The sequence below is a fragment of the Perognathus longimembris genome, chromosome 1 (assembly GCF_023159225.1).
Source record: "Perognathus longimembris pacificus isolate PPM17 chromosome 1, ASM2315922v1, whole genome shotgun sequence".
NCBI classification, from domain to species: domain Eukaryota; kingdom Metazoa; phylum Chordata; class Mammalia; order Rodentia; family Heteromyidae; genus Perognathus; species Perognathus longimembris.
Genome location: NC_063161.1, coordinates 158,994,423 through 159,010,769, shown reverse-complemented (window position 1 = coordinate 159,010,769; position 16,347 = coordinate 158,994,423). Strand labels below are relative to the sequence as shown.

General features: G+C 45.3%; 1 protein-coding gene across 3 annotated transcripts in view; it reads left to right on the top strand.

Moving 5' to 3' along the window:
* Positions 1–16,347, top strand: part of Setx (senataxin) — a 68,622-nt gene that overhangs the window by 45,575 nt on the left and 6,700 nt on the right. For all 3 annotated transcript variants that reach the window (XR_007210779.1, XM_048345383.1, XM_048345397.1), the window contains exons 15-24: positions 554–710; positions 1,861–1,962; positions 2,118–2,233; positions 4,037–4,108; positions 6,633–6,782; positions 8,649–8,756; positions 10,085–10,272; positions 10,829–10,921; positions 12,273–12,437; positions 14,500–14,598. Coding sequence is in view for 2 of the 3 variants with exons in the window: in XM_048345383.1 (XP_048201340.1) it covers positions 554–710; positions 1,861–1,962; positions 2,118–2,233; positions 4,037–4,108; positions 6,633–6,782; positions 8,649–8,756; positions 10,085–10,272; positions 10,829–10,921; positions 12,273–12,437; positions 14,500–14,598 (1,250 nt within the window). In the remaining variant the exon portion in view is untranslated. The remainder of the gene's footprint in view (positions 1–553; positions 711–1,860; positions 1,963–2,117; positions 2,234–4,036; positions 4,109–6,632; positions 6,783–8,648; positions 8,757–10,084; positions 10,273–10,828; positions 10,922–12,272; positions 12,438–14,499; positions 14,599–16,347) is intronic.

Here is a 16,347-nt window from a genome sequence, read left to right as displayed (position 1 = left end):
CAGAGAAGCCGGGTACTGGGGGCTCACAACTGTCATCCTAGCTACTTAGGAGGCTGAGATTTGAGGATCGCAGTTCAAAACCAGCCCTGGCAGGAAAGTTCATGAGACTCTAATCTCCATATAACCACCAGAAAACCGGAAGTGATGCTGTGGCTCAAAATGGTAGAGCACTAGCCTTGAGCAAAAGAGCTCAGGGACAGCACCCAGGCCCTGAGTTAAAAGTCTGATGCCTAACAGACGAGAGAGAGAGAGATGACAACGAGCATGCATGGAATTGAATGCTGCAGGGAGTGGGGGCGGGAAATAGTAGAAGTCTCCACACAGAAAACTTGAGTAACACAAAGGATTAAACCTAGTCATGTGTGCTGAGCAAGTGTTCTGCCAGTGAGTTCCCTACCCCCAGGCGGCAGTACTTTTAATGTCAGTATGAGATACTTAGGTTGACTGGTTATTACAGGAACTTTTAGACAGTGATGGTAGTAGAGAAAAGCTTTAAAACTGTGTAATAAAAGAGTTCATTGTTATTCTGTGTTTGGAATGTGACAAATTGCAGAACCCAAGGAAGGGGCATTCCGATGAAAACTCCAATGCCAAAAACAAGCAAAACCGTGTCCTTGTGTGTGCACCTTCGAATGCAGCCGTTGATGAACTTATGAAAAAAATCATCCTCGAATTCAAAGAAAAATGCAAAGATAAGAAAAATCCTTTGGGTATGACACTTAGCATGGGTTTTTGTTCTTGGTGTTTTTGTGGTACTTTTGAGTAAAGAGCAAGTCGGTCCTGCAGAAACTTCTACCCGAGGCTGGAGCTTATATATTTGCTTGGCTCACTGACATTTCCCGTGTGCCAGGCCCTGAGGTTTCAACAGCGAATCCTGACGTGCCGGTGGTCTGGTGAGGGAGCGGTCAGGTCAGCAGCTGGATAATAGGGTGAGGAGTCCCACAGTGGGGCCAAAGCTGGAGCTTTTAGATACCTCGGAGGAACCCTTGATTCACTTGAGTGAGGAATCATTAACAAAATGAATCCTGAGTGCAGTCGTTCACTACAAGAGGGAGGAAGACGTTTGGGGCCCAAGTGTCTGCCAGTGAAAAGGGAGCAGGCCAGAGAAGTGCAGGGAGCTGATGACAGCAGCAGTGCAACACGGTTCCCGCAGGCCAGAGGTGTCAGTCTGCCCCGGTCCCTGAGGACGCCCAGTGAGGACGAGCTGAGCCCAGGGGCGGGAAGGGGCATGGGCTTATTGAAAGCACTGAGTGCTTACTATGCTGCAACCTCAGTCCTGTGAGTTAGGTATTAAATAACCCTGCCCATGGTCAGGTCTCTTGATTGATTTGTGTAACAGTGCTGAGTACTCTTACACATGAACAAAGATGTGAAAGTACTTAGCCTTAACTTTTTCTTTGCACCCCTCACTGTGAGTTCTTCTTTGCTTTATATTGTCCTGCTTTTTCAAGTGCATGTCTTGTCTTCCAGGCTGAATTAACTACCAAAAAAGCTGGAAGTGGAGCTGTGGTCCTATCTTTGAGCAGAAAACCTATGTAAAGGACAGTGACCAGGTCCTGAGTTTAAGCCCTAGGACCAGTGCAAAACAACAACAACAAAAAAATCCCATTAGTATAAAGGAAAGTAAGCCTGCAGCATAGTTTTGGTGACCCTGCTAGCTTATGTCAAGTAGAAAGGATTGCTAGGAAGAATAGCAAAATGCTGTCTAGGAAGTCTTCAGTGTGGATTCTGGAAGGTAGTCAACAATTTGTGTTCTCTTTCTTCTTGGTTGTCTATGTTTTCTTCAAAATAGACACCGTGTATGGAGACAGGATTTATTGGCAATGTCCTTACTCATATCTTTGTGATTTTTATCAAAAGGAAACTGTGGAGATATAAATTTAGTACGACTGGGTCCAGAAAAGTCTATTAATAACGAGGTCCTAAGATTCAGCCTGGACAGCCAAGTTAACCACAGAATGAGTAAGTACTAACCACGCTACATTATAGTGCTTTCTTGATCTCTGTCAGGATAGTAAACTGTGACCCTGAGCATTAACAATAATTGGGAAGCTAGAAGTCGTCTAGCTTTGGAAATGACTTTTTGTTCTTACTGTAATTTTTTAAAATTCTATTAGAAAAAGACCTGCCTTCTCATGTTCAAGAGATGCATAGAAAGAAGGAGTTTCTCGATCACCAGCTAGATGAGCTTTCCCGCCAGCGGGCGTTGTGCCGAGGTGGACGGGAGATGCAGGTATCTAGACATTTCAGTGATAACTCATAGGTACACAAATTAGTTGGTGAGTATTTGGTGTCGTTGTTTTACTGGGGAATGGCATGATTCAGAGATAAAAATGTATGATACCGGGCTCAGATCTATATAATCCTAGCTACTTGGGCGGTAGGGATGAGGGACTAAAGTTTGAGACCAGACAGGGCATGAAAGTTATAAAACTCCCTTTTCAAACCAGTGGCTCGGCATGGTGATATATACCTATAACCTAGCTGCTCAGAAGGCTGAGATCTGGAGGACCCCTGTTCAAAGCCAGCCCCAGGCAGAAACCTCCTTGAGACTCCATCTCCAAAATAATCAGCAAAAGCCAGACTGGAGATGTAGCTTATGTGGTACAATGTAAGCCAGGCAAGCCCAAGGCCCTAATTTGTATCTGTGGTCCTGACAGGCAAGCAAGCAATCAATGAATACATATAAACAAACAGACCATGTATAAGACGTAAGCTAAAGGCATGACTCAGGTAGTAGGATGTCTACCTGGGAAGCACACAGCCTCCGTGAATTTAATTTTTAGTACCTGACAAATGAGGGGCTGGGAATATGGCCTAGTGGCAAGAGTACTTGCCTTGTATACATGAAGCTCTGGGTTCGATTCCCTAGCAACACATATATAGAAAAGGCCAGAAGTGGCACTGTGGCTCAAGTGGCAGAGTGCTAGCCTTGAGCAAAAAGAAGCCAGGGACAGTGCTCAGGCCCCGAGTCCAAGGCCCAGGACTGGCAAAAAAAAAAAGCATACTGAAATATTTTTCCTACATTAGGAGTTAGCTATTTTTTTTGTGAAGAAAAAGAAAGTAGATACTGTAAGTTTTGTAGGCTCTATAGTCTCTTACTGTTGCCATTATATTGTATCTCTGAAGTTGCCACAGGTAGTATGAATGTGCAGTTTGACTCACAGGCCAAGTTGCATTTTACTTATTTATTTTTTACCAGTCCTGGGCTTAAACTCAGGGTCTGGCTCTGTCCCTGAGCTTCTTTTGCTCAAGGCTAGCACTCTGCCACTTGAGCTTTAGCTCCACTTTGGGCTTTTTCTATTTATGTGGTGCTGAGGAGTCGGACCCAGGGCTTCATGCATGCTAGGCAACCACTCTACCACTCCCAGCCCCCAAGTTGCATTTTATTAAAGATGCACCAAATTTGTTAGGTATCTTTTAGTATTGAGTTAAAGAAACCAAGTTCAAGTTAGGTTAAACACAAAGGGAATTTACTGGCTCTAACACCAGGGGAAGCCAAAGGTGAATTAGCTTCAATGGGGAGCGATCCAGAGGCTCAAATGATACTTTTCCACCCCATCATTTGCTTTCACTGTGTGTCAGCCTTTCCTTCTCTAATTGGAGAGTGGCCCTGGCCCATGTGTCTCAGCTCTGCCATCCTAGCTTGAGGAACCAGTGAAGGAGGTCTTCTACCACCCATCAGCAGTTCCAAGGAAGTGCTCTGAGAGTGGCCAAGAAGGTGGTGTCCCTGTGCTTTACATGTGCCGCCCTTGCCGGAGGATGGCTGGGTTGTGACTGGCAGCCTCTTCAGCCACCTTCTAGAAGCAGGGGAGATGCCCTAGGCTGTCGAGCTTAGCAAGCTGACAGTGGCACACTGCAGTATCTGTGCCTAACGGAGTCTTAGCCTCGTTGTACTGGTAAAAAAGAAAGCGAGCTGGGCTAGTGAGCTTTTGTTGATAACCTACTTTTAGACTCACTCCTGAAATATAAAGCAGTCTGTTGGCAAGCATTTTAACATATTTAGTTTTAATGATGGCATTCTTATTTCTTCCAGAGGAAAGAGTTAGATGAAAAAATCACCAGAGTTTCAAAAGAAAGGCAAGAACTTGCTTCAAAAATTAAAGAGGTAAGTAGTTTACATGTAGCATTTTACTTTCTTGACTGATAAAATAGTTTAGATAACAAATGTATGTTCTAAATTAAATTTTGAAAGTGTTATAAAAAATTACAAGCGTAAAGTAGTGTTATTACATTTGCATTTGTTTTTCTTTAACCTAAAAAAGAATTCTCACTATCTAAGTTTGGTTTTGTAGTACTAGGGTTTTGTGGTATGAGGGCCTTGTGCTCACTAGGCAGGCTAGCATCTGAGGTTTCTAGGAGGTGATTGTAAGTCGTTGTTTTTCCTCTCCGGTCTGCATAACTATGAAAAATCCTTCTTTGCTTCTTTTTCTTACCCGCTGCAAAATAGTGACAGTTACTATCAGATGAATCATCCATGAAAATAGGTTTGTGAGTGTTTCTCCCTATTGGAAAAGGAAGATCACAAATGTGATTTTTAGGAACAGGGTGACAACTGTCTGGTCTCTCCAGTGCTCTGGAGGATAGGACTTGGCATCAGAAAGTATAGCTCAGTGTGCCAGGTGAGGCAGTTCATGTCTGTAATCCAGATACTTGGATATCAGAAAGATTCAACTTTAAGCCCCGTCCAGGTAAAAAATATTAGTAGTGAAATGCTATCTCAAGCCGGGCATAGTGATGCATGCCTGTCATCCCAGCTGAGTCGGAGGCTGTAAGTAGGGGGATTACATTTCAGGGTGGTCCATGCAAGAGTGTAAGGTGCTATCCAGAAGCTGGCTAAAGCAAAACAGGCTAGGTCATGGCTCATGTGGTAGAGCACCATTTGAGGTAGCATGAGGCCCCAAGTTCAGAACTTGGCACTACAAAAAAGAAGTACATCTTCATTTTGGGCAGTTCTTGGCTTAAAGCATACTCTTTCTATGTGTCTTTGAATCCTGTAACATGTACAGTTACTCCCCAGTGTCTCCCGAGGTTGGTTCCAGGACTCTTCCCCTCCCTGCCATACAAACAGCAGAATGCAAAGATGCTTTGCTTATACCTGTGATGTCACCCTGTTACTGTAAATCATCTCCAGGGTCCTTGTCTTGCTCATACCTAATGTGATACAGATGCTATCTAGGTCATTGTTACACGTATTATTTAGGGAATAATGACAAAGCCAGTCTGCACATATTTCATAGAGACTCCCCCCCCCCGCAATGATTTCTTTTGTTGTTTACCTTCACAGATATGGAACCCACTAGATACAGAAACCCAGCCCTGTAGTTTTCCCAGTAATTTTGGATGTGAAAATGACAGATAAGACTAAAGTTTAGACTGAGCCAGATATGTGTCCCAATTTCCACACTGCAGCCCTAACCAAGCATGTTCAAGGGGTCACGGTGCTAGCAAAGGATGCTCTTGATCTGAGATAAATGCAGTTGAATTTAATGAAGATTTCCCTTAACAGTTTAATAATTATCTGAAAGCTTTGTATTAAAATTAGAAGCTGAGCCCAAATGAATCTTTGCACACTTGAGGATGAGTTCATTGCTCCTGGTGTGTGGTCTCTACTGCTCATCATGCATGTTGCATGGACTGATGAATCACGTTTGTGGACTGCTCACTAGATGGCTGAGCACCAATGCTGCCTCCTCCTAAAGCTCACACTCAGGCCTTGAAGCCCACGATTGACTTGTTGTTTAAGTGTGAGAGTTAGTGCTGCTTCTGAGTGGTTGGGTCCTGAGGCTCAGCGGTGGGAGGTGGCAGGGTCTCTGTTAGAAGAGCACCTTGTTAGAGTGACGCAAATTCAGTGGCGAGGCCTTCTCATTCTTCCCGTCTTTGTGCATCGTATTATGACAAGGTGACCGAGTAGTTTTTTTTTTTTTTTTTTTTTGGCCAGTCCTGGGCCTTGGACTCAGGGCCTGAGCACTGTCCCTGGCTTCTTCCAGCTCAAGGCTAGCACTCTGCCACTTGAGCCACAGCGCCGCTTCTGGCCGTTTTCTGTATATGTGGTGCTGGGGAATCGAACCTAGGGCCTCGTGTATCCGAGGCAGGCACTCTTGCCACTAGGCTATATCCTCAGCCCTCGAGTAGTTTTTCTTAACTGTGGAAGTAGACTGTTCATTCTCCAGGCCTGTATACATTTTTATTGGTGCTTTTATAAGACACGAGCTATGTATTTTCACGTACATACTGTACAGGCTTATTAGTTTACTTTAACTCAGATAATTGGATCATACAACTCAGTAGAATTATTTAATTTCTGTTTATTTGGATACCTGCCTATGGTTGGGCTTCAAGAGCATTGCGAATCTACTTTGTCCAAATCAGAACCCTGAATAATTTTTTATGTTACACTTACCTCATATTCCCAGCTTAGACTGCAAAACATGTTTTTTGGGTTTTTTTTTTTTTTTTTGGTAGTTTAAATGTTTTCTGCTGGCTTGTAGACTTGGAGTTTCCCCAAGCTCCGCCAAGTATTTCTCTGTCACATGCATAATAAATGGTGGGTATGTTGTAGTTAATAGTGGGTTTGATAGAGGCAGGGAATGATGTAGGAATAAACGTGTGTTACCTGTGTGTCCTTTTAGGTTCAGGGACGCCCCCAGAAAACCCAGAACAACATCATCTTGGAGTCGCACGTCATCTGCTGCACACTGAGCACCAGTGGCGGCTTACTGCTTGAGTCAGCCTTTCGAGGGCAAGGGGGGCAAGCCTTCAGTTGTGTCATTGTTGATGAGGTCAGTGAGCAGGTGGCTAAGCACCCCCGACTGGTAATGTGAGGCGTAGCCTTAGATGAATCCTGGCTGCTGAGATGTTGGTAACATGGGTGGGGTTTGTTTGGTGGTGGATTTTTCGTTCATTTTAGGGTTGGGGGGGTGGGGGTTGGTGGCTTTCTTTTTTTTCTTGGTAATGCTAGGGTTGAACTCAGCACCTTGAGCTTGCTATGTGTGTTCTCTACAACTTGAGACATGTCCCCAGTCCCTAAAATAGTTTTTGTTTTTTATTTTTTATTTATTTATTTTTTTGGCCAGTCCTGGGCCTTGGACTCAGGGCCTGAGCACTGTCCCTGGCTTCTTCCCGCTCAAGGCTAGCACTCTGCCACTTGAGCCACAGCGCCGCTTCTGGCCGTTTTCTGTATATGTGGTGCTGGGGAGTCGAACCTAGGGCCTCGTGTATCTGAGGCAGGCACTCTTGCCACTAGGCTATATCCCCAGCCCCTAGTTTTTGTTTTTTAATCTGTTGTGTCTATAGTCTCGTGTTGAAATAGGAGGCTACTGGCCCACTGCTAATTGCTTTTCTAATACTAGGATTGTCATAGAAATTCAGGTAGCTTTGGCCACAATATTCCCAGCTCATATCCTTTTTTTTTTTTTGTTTGTTTTTTTGCCAGTCCTGGGCCTTGGACTCAGGGCCTGAGCACTGTCCCTGGCTTCTCTTTGCTCAAGGCTAGCGCTCTGCCACTTGAGTCACAGCGCCACTTCTGGCCATTTTCTGTATATGTGGTGCTGGGGAATCGAACCCAGGGCTTCAAGTGTACGAGGCAAGCGCTCTTGCCACTAGGCCATATCCCCAGCCCTCATATCCTTTTTTAGTAGTCCATTCACTAGTCCATTTATTGGGTACCTACTGTTGGCAAGAATGAAAAGTCAGAAGATTCTTGCCAAAAGAACTGGGGCCCAAGGGATCCAAAATCCAGCATTCATTCGGTACAGTTGTGGCTAGTTGAAACAAATCAAAGCCAGGCATGGTGATTCAGTCTACAACTTCAGCTACTCAGAAGATAGAGATTGTGAAGATTATGGTCCCATACCAGCCCAGGCTAAATGTTGGTGAAACGTGATAGAATATTTCCTGGTAAGCTCAAAGTCCTGAGTTCAAACCCTATACTGCCCCCACATAAATTTTAAAAGTTTTTTTTATCAGAATCAGTAAGTGGAAATGATTGAAGGAAATGTCACTAAAGAGACACCTGTGTCTTGTGTTTGATGAAGAGGTCTGCCAAGGATGCAGGAAGCAAGATGGAAGTGCAGGCAGACCTTGCTCACATAGTACTATATCTAAAACGTTAAAAGTGCTCTCAGCTCAGCCCATTTGGAACACAGGACACAGACCTAGCATGCCTTGCAGCCTTATAACTTGCAGCTGGTTCCCAGGCTGACTGCAGAAGACACGCTAGGTTTTTAACTTTGTGGTTCTGACGGTTTGTTTTGGGGAGTAGGGGGGAGTCCCTATTGAAGCCAAGCTACCTGTGGGCTCAGGTCTATAATCCTACTTATTTAAGAGGCTGAGTTCTGAGGATCGCAGTTCAAAGCTGGGCCAAACAGGGCAGGAAAGTCTGTGAGACTCATTTCCAAAAAAAAAAAGTTCTCAGAAAAGGTCAGAAGTGGTGCTGTGGCTCAAGTGGTGTAGAGTGCTAGCCTTGAACAGAAGAAGCTCAGAGACAGTGCCCAGGCCCTGAGTTCAAAAATAGATAAATGACTAAAGTCTCTGTTGATAGGTGGTGTAGGAGAGGCATGGTACTTTAACAAATGGGGTTAACCGCATGGGTGCACAAGTAGCAGAGATGACACCGTTGCCCCTTCTTTCCTTTGTTTCTCACCAAGGCCGGGCAGTCCTGTGAGGTTGAGACTCTTACTCCCCTCATCCACCGCTGCAACAAGCTCATCCTAGTGGGAGACCCCAAGCAGCTCCCACCCACCGTCATTTCCTTGGTGAGTGGGAAGAGGCTGGTTGTTCAGCCTCAGTGTCAGAGGATGACCGGGAAGAGAAACTGTTTAATGAGTGAAGATTGTTGGCTGGGTGTGGTGCCACAAGTTTGGAAGCCAGATACATTTGGGAAGCTTAGGCACGAGAGTCACGAGGTTGAGGCCATCCCAAGCTTACATGTGGAGACTCGGTCTCCACAAAAAAAGAAGAGAAAAAGACAAACCTAAGTCTGTCCTAAGTCCTTTTGTTCGCGGTGTGCTGCTTCTGAGTGTGGCAGAGTGACGAGGGCGCTGGAGGTTGAAGCCACGTGGGCAGCGTCTTAAGTGCATGCTGGGCTCTCTGCAGAAGGAGTGTCTCTGACTTCATTTATAAGTCAAATACCAAAGCAAAAAGAAAACTCTAAAGGCCAAGAAGAGAATCCTGACCTCTTTTTTTTTTTTTTTTTTTTTTTTGGCCAGTCCTGGGGCTTGGACTCAGGGCCTGAGCCCTGTCCCTGGCTTCTTTTTCCTCAAGACTAGCACTCTGCCACTTGAGCCACAGCGCCACTTCTGGCCATTTTCTGTATATGTGGTGCTGGGGAATTGAACCCAGGGCCTCATGTATACGAGGCAAGCACTCTTGCCACTAGGCCATATCCCCAGCCCCGAATCCTGACCTCTTGATTGACACTTAAATACGCATAAGTTGAGGAACATACAATAAAGGATTATGATTTTGGAGCACATGATTCAAAGTACAAAGAATGTCTCTGTCCTTTACATTATTTAAAAGTAACAGGAAAAATGATTCATCTCACTAGACATATGATATCCTAGAAATAAATGCACATCAGAATCAAGACTGGCTGTTGGAGGTGATTGGAATAGACTGTAGCATGGTTTTGGAATTTTGTAAAATATATTTGTTACTAAAACAATCTATGCAAATACAGAATAGTTGCCTCATAAAGGTAGAGAAAAGTTCATTTTTCTAAGCATTTGTGCTTCCTGTGAATTGAACGTGTGCAGTGTTTCTGTGGTTAATGACTTTCTTTGACTTTAGAATTCAGAATAGTGGGCAGTTCTTGCTCTTGATGTGTGAGCACAGTGCAGGAGCCCGGCCACTGGAGAGCCTGCGTCCTGGGAAGACGCCATCAGCCCACAGCAGCCTTGCTACTGGGATTCCCCTTGCAGCTCATACCCCCCACCCCTTTTTTTAGCCGCTGTGGCCACAGCTTTGAGTCACTGTGTATGAGGATCAGGCTCGGAAACGCCACCTCCTGAGTCTGTGACTTAAGCCTTACCCATTGGAGCACTGGCATTGTTTCAACACCACTGTGCTTTTTTCCTCTCAGAAGGCACAGGAGTGTGGCTATGACCAGTCGATGATGGCTCGCTTCTACAAGCTGCTGGAGGAGAGTGTGGAGCAGAACCGGATTGGCAGGCTGCCGGTTGTACAGCTCACCATTCAGTACCGGATGCACCCAGACATATGTCTCTTCCCTTCCAATTACATTTATAACAAAAGCTTGAAAACAAATAGGTGGGTTTTGGCTGGGGAGGGGGCGGGGGCGTTGCTCCATAGCAGAAACAGCTCTTTCACTGAAAAATTACAAATAGCTGGCCCAAACTCTGCATTGTGTGCTTGGAGTTGTTTTTTTTTTTAATATAAACTTATTTTGAGTTCTTAATCATTGTTCTATTTTGATTCTATAGATCACTTTCCGCTTTGTTTTGTTTTTGTTGCCAGTCCTGGGCCTTGAACTCAGGGCCTGAGCACTGTCCCTGGCTTCTTTCTGCTCAAGGTTAGCACTCTACCTCTTGAGCCACAGCACCTCTTTGGCTTTTTTCTATATATGTGGTGCTGAGGAATCGAACCCAGGGCTTCATGTATATGAGGCGAGCACTTTTAGCACTAGGCCACATTCCCAGCCCCCCACTTTCCACTTTGGACCTTTCACGAGTACATACCCATAAAAAGGCTTTCTTGCTCCTTTCTTTTCCCTTGCCCCTTTGCTCCCCTGCACAGCAAAGAAAGGGTGGGAGGATGAAATGAGCATTTACAAGGTATATTCTGAATGATGACTGCTTTTTTACAGGCTCACGGAAGCCAATCGATGCTCCTCAGACTGGCCATTTCAGCCTTACCTTGTGTTTGATGTCGCAGATGGTTCAGAAAGACGGGACAATGAGTATGCTCCTCCTCTTTGCTCCCCAGGGGTGCTGTTTGTGTTTAGCACTGTATCAGACAATCTCCCACATAGCTTTCTGCGTAGTGCCAAGAGTTCTTTTCACTGCCCTTATCGACTCCTTCCCTCCCTTTGCTGTGTACCGGGGCACTGTGCCTCACTGGGGGCCACTCATGCTCCGAAGGGGACAGCAGTGAGTAAGTAGCACAGCCTTGTAAGAAGTCTTGGGGAGATGGGCCTTCCCGGGGTGGTGGCTTGGGTGGAGGAGGAGTGTAGATGCAGTTGAGTTAAGGAGGGAATGGGGGAAGGACATACAGACGGTGTGAGAATACTTTGAAGATTTTGAACTGAATCAGGCTGTGAATGTCAGCAAAAAAGGAGCCATGGTATTTCCAGGTAACAGAACTGTCAGAGGAGTGTAGCGAGGAGATGGCATGAAGGCACAAACACCGCCTCTCATGAAGCAGAGGACACAGGCTCTGCCTCTGGGTCTGGGTGTGGTAATGGAGTAAGGTGGTAGGAGGTAGGAGGGGAACATTCACCGAAGATGTTCAAGTGCCGAGGACTTGGTCTGATGGCCACACCACAGAGTTTGAAACTTGAAGGTCTGTGTGGAGCCTGCTGGAGTAGAGACAGAGTTAAGTCCAGGGGCATTGTGGGAGCCACAGGTGACAAGGAATGTTGACCATAGAGGTTTTATCCGGGAAGCAAGCAGGGAAAGTGACTTAGGGGAAGGAGGAGCTGGCCATCTCACTCGTCTCTAGTTGCCTAGTCTGGAAGTTGGTTAGACAGGTGTTTCCTGAAGACTCTTAGAGCAAGGCAGGCACAGTGTGTTTGTGTTGGTGAGGGTTGGATCTGATTAGGGAATGAGAGCTGGGTTGGGAGTTACAGGGTATAACTGAGGCTGAAGGGGGGTAATGAGGCCCATGTTCAGTTTTGGGGGCCACGGAGTGTGAATGGCACCTCAGTGGTATGGGATATGGCCAGTTATGGCCAGTGGGGATTTTTGTCGACAAAGATAATGTAGCTGAAGTTGTTTTTCAGTGAGTGTGAGACAGTAAGCACTTCATGCACATTGGTGTTACCCTTCCTGTTGCCACTCTGTCTTAACTAGTGGAGAAAATGGCCCCTAAACTCCAGTTGATGCCACACTCTCTTCTTATCACTATATTTCACTGGGCACCCACTTCTATGTACTTATGTGTAGTGAATAATCGTCATTATAATGTTTGCGGTCCCTGCTGACTGAATGGAAGATGACTATTTTACAGTAATGGGAAACAATACTAAATAGAATGAGTTAGCAATTAGATTGCTGTTTTGACTTGTTGTCTTTTCTTTTTCCATTTTTTAGCTCATATGTAAATATTCAAGAAATAAAATTAGTGATGGAAATAATGAAGTTGATTAAAGACAAACGAAGAGACACTACTTTTCGGAACATTGGCATAATAACCCATTACAAGGCTCAGAAGACAATGATTCAGAAGGACTTAGACAAAGAGTTTGATAGGAAAGGGTACGTTGTTTTAACTATGTTCCTGTTGAATTTGAAGGCGATACAGCAGGAAAGAAGAAAGGACATGTTAGGAAGAAGTCTGGGGCTGTGTCAGGTGGTTGGCAACACAGCCCAGCACTAGGAGGTTGGGGCTCAGGCTTTCCTAGACTCGTGCTGGTAGATGCTGGGTGCTTTGGTCCCGTAGAGTGCCTCTTGGGGGTCAGAATTCCTGCCAGTGGACTTGACTGAGTTCTCTGGGACTTGTGCTAGTTTTATGGCCTGTTAATCTGAATTCTAATTGTATTGAAACCAGTGAAGTCAGATTTTGTTTGAATGAAAAAATTATGTAATCTTTTTATGTCCTTATATGTCGAGGTAAGAATGTGTTTTTGTCTTGCCTCTAAAGAAAAAGTAAAGATTTAATGTTGGAGCTTAGAACTAGTGGTTCACACCTGTAATCCTAGCTACTCGGGAGGCTGATGAGATGGAAGATTGTGGTTCAAGGCTAGCTCTGGCAGAAAAAGACTTCATCTCCAAAACAACCCAGCAAAAAAGCAGAGCTAGCTGCCTGCCAGACACCTAATGGCTCACACCTATAATCTTGGCCACTCAGGATGCAGAACTCTGGTGATCAGAGTTCAAAGCCAGCCCAGGCAGGATAAAGTATGACACTTTTTTTTTTTTTTGGTCCGGTCGTGAGTCATGAACTCTGGGCCCGGGCGCTGTTCCTGAGCTCTTCAGCTCAAGGCTAGTTCTCTACCACTTGAGCCACAGCACCACTTCTGGTTTTCTGGTGGTTAACTGAAGATAAAAGTCTCACTGACTTTTTCTGCCCAGGCTGGCTTTGAACCGCAATCCTCAGATCTCAGCCTCCTGGTAGCTAGGATTTACAGGCATGAGCCACCAGTGTCCAGTCTGTGAGACTCTTATCTCCAATTAGCCACGAAAAAAAAAAAAAAAGAGCCAGCAGTAGATCTGTGGCTCAAGTGGCAGAGTGCTACCCTTGAGCAAAATTGCTCAGTGACAGTACTCAGGCCCTGAGTTCAAGCCCCCAAACCAGCACACAAAAACAGGGCCAAAACCAGGAGTCGGTAGTAGAGTAGAATGGTGTTGCTCACCTATAATCTTAGCACTTGAGAGGCTCAGGCAAAAGGGATTGAGTTTGTGGCCAGCCTGAGGTGCATAGCAAGTTCAAAGCCTGCCAAGACTACCTAGCAAGGTAGCCTCAAAAATGAAAAAAAAAGTGTAAATTATTGGAAATCTATTACCTCAGCTGTCAACTTAGAAATATGTAGGAGATCAAAATTGACTCGAGGGGAAAAAAAAAAGACCCAAACAGACCTGTATAACAAGTATCAAAAGAGTGGAAAGGGGTGGAGTTACACAGCCCAGTGACGAGGGCACCTGCCAGCACGTGGGAGCCTCTCCCCTGCACAAAACCAACACAGAAGGGAAAAGCTACCCTCAGCCAGTGAGAGGGTGATGGCAGATCATATGTGCCTAAGACTCGTAGATGAATTGTCAGAGCTGGCAGTAAAGCAGATTGCACGTGAGGATGGTGCTCAGCATGATTTGTTGCTCGGGAGCTGGGAGCGAGAACCCCCAGGATGCCCAGCGACAGCCTGCCGGGCTGCTGAGAAGGTGAACTGGTGAGTCACTGTCGGATACAGCTTAATGGTGGCTCGAGAAATTAACAGAACTACTGCAGGGCTCAGCAGCCCCACTCCTCAGTATGTACTCAGAAGGATTTTTAAATACTGGCATAAAAGCTCGCAAGTGACCGCAGGAGTGCTGGTAATAGACTGGTAATTGGTAATTGGCAATAAACTGGGAAGGACCCCTAGTCCATCAGCCATGAGTGGATGCCTGTGAACCGTTAGAGAAAGGAACACACAGCAAGGGGAGCCTTGAAACGAAGGCTTCGGTGAAGCTGCTAGATCAGGAAGTGTGTCGCCACAGTGGAGGAGAGGTGGACAGGGGAGGGGATGGCCCTGTAGCAGTGGGGTTGAAGCCCACTGCTGACCCTGTGAGAAGTTTAGGATGTCCTTTTCTCTTGGTAAGCCGGTTTCCCTTTTGTGACCAGCTCAGCGGAAGTGGACACTGTGGACGCTTTCCAGGGCCGTCAGAAGGACTGCATCATCGTCACTTGTGTCCGGGCCAGTGCCACGCAGGGCTCCATTGGGTAGGAAGCTGCCTTCATTTTCCTTCGCACCTGCTAGTAACCCAGTTAGAGCCAGGCCTGTCACTGCTAGGCAACACTGTCGCTGGCTTTAGAAATTTTCTTTTAAAACCCTGAACATCCCATAAAACATCTTTTTAGAGTTGTGCAAAAGAGATGCACTGTGAAGTCTGCTTTTCTTGATATATATTGACCCATTTCCTACTGTGGCTGTTCCTTGATTTAATAAGAGTAAAATCAGCGACTGTGGAGAGGTATATTTTGCACCAGTCTGTAGCTTTCATGTGGTTCTCTGGTTTTTGGTTTGTCTAAGTTTGTTAACGAAGAACTACACTGAGTTCCCTGTGATTATTTGCTCCCACAGAAGATTGTTAGTTTGTTGAATTATTCTTTGTGTATGTGCCAGTACTAGAACTTAATTAAACTCTTGCTTGGCTTTTTCACTCAAAGCTAGAGCTCTACCACCTGAGCCACAGCTCCACTTCCAGCTTTTTACTAGTTAATTGGAGATAAGAGCCTCAAAGAGCTGGGCACTGGTAGCTCATGCCTGAAATCCCAGCTACCCAGGAGGCTGAGATCTGAGGATCAAGGCTCAAAAACCAGCCCAGGCAGGAAAGTCTGTGAGACAATTCACCACCAGAAAACTGGAACAGGCACAGTGGCTCAAAGTGGTAGAGCGTTAGCCTTGAGCAAAAGAGCTCAGGGACAGCACCCAGGCCCTGAGTTTAAGCCCCACACTAATTTAAAAAAAGAAAAAAATCTCATAGACTCTTCTACTTGGGAAGAATTTGAACCATGATCTTCATATCACAGCCTTCCAAGTAGACAGGATTGTAGATATGAGCCTTTAGAGTCTGGCATGTTGAATTATGCTTAGAAAGAAAGGTTAAGTGACCTTTGTCTGTCCCTAGGAAGACTACATGTATGTACAGAGAGAGGCCAGTTATCTCAAGAGCATTTTGTGAATAGTCCATCCTTCTACCTAATTTGAAATTTTCACCCATATCATATCCCATTCTACTTCTGTATTAACATATTTCTTTGTATCTCTGTACTACTAGTTCCACTGTATTTTAACAATCTAGATATATTTAAATTTCAGATTAATTGAACTAACATTTTTAGGAGTGTATGTGTGTGGATATATGTGTATGAGCTGATCCTGAGGTCTGAACTCAGGGCATAGATGCTGTCCCTGAGCTTCTTTACTCAAGGCTAGTGCTTTACCACTTTAGTCACAGTTCCAATTCTGGCTTTTCGTTGGTTCATTAGAGAGAAGAGCCTTATTGACTTTCCTGCCTGGATTGGCTTTGAACCTCTATCCTCAGATCTCAGCCTCCAGAGTAGCCAGGATGTAAGCATGCGCCACAGGAATTCAGCTTAATTTTGGAATTTTTTTTAAGACTTGAAAGTCATACTCTCTTAGGCCAGGTGGGGTAATACACCTGTAATTCCAGCTCTGGGGAGGTGAGAAGGCTAAGAATTAAAAGGTCAAGGCCAGCCATAGCAAGAACCCATCTCAGAAAGGAAGGGAGTAGCTTATATGGTTGATTGCCTGTCTAGAAAGCACAGTGCCCTGAGTTCAGACTGTACTGCAAGAATGGAAGGGAGGATGGGGGAGGGGAGAAGCGGAATGGGTCATGCTTATAAATTTTCCAGTCATCTCATTTGGGTCCAAATAAGAAATTAAAAAGGAAACCCTTTTAAAATAAAGCACCAAGGGTTTGGCTTGGTCACCCTTCGGTGGCATGA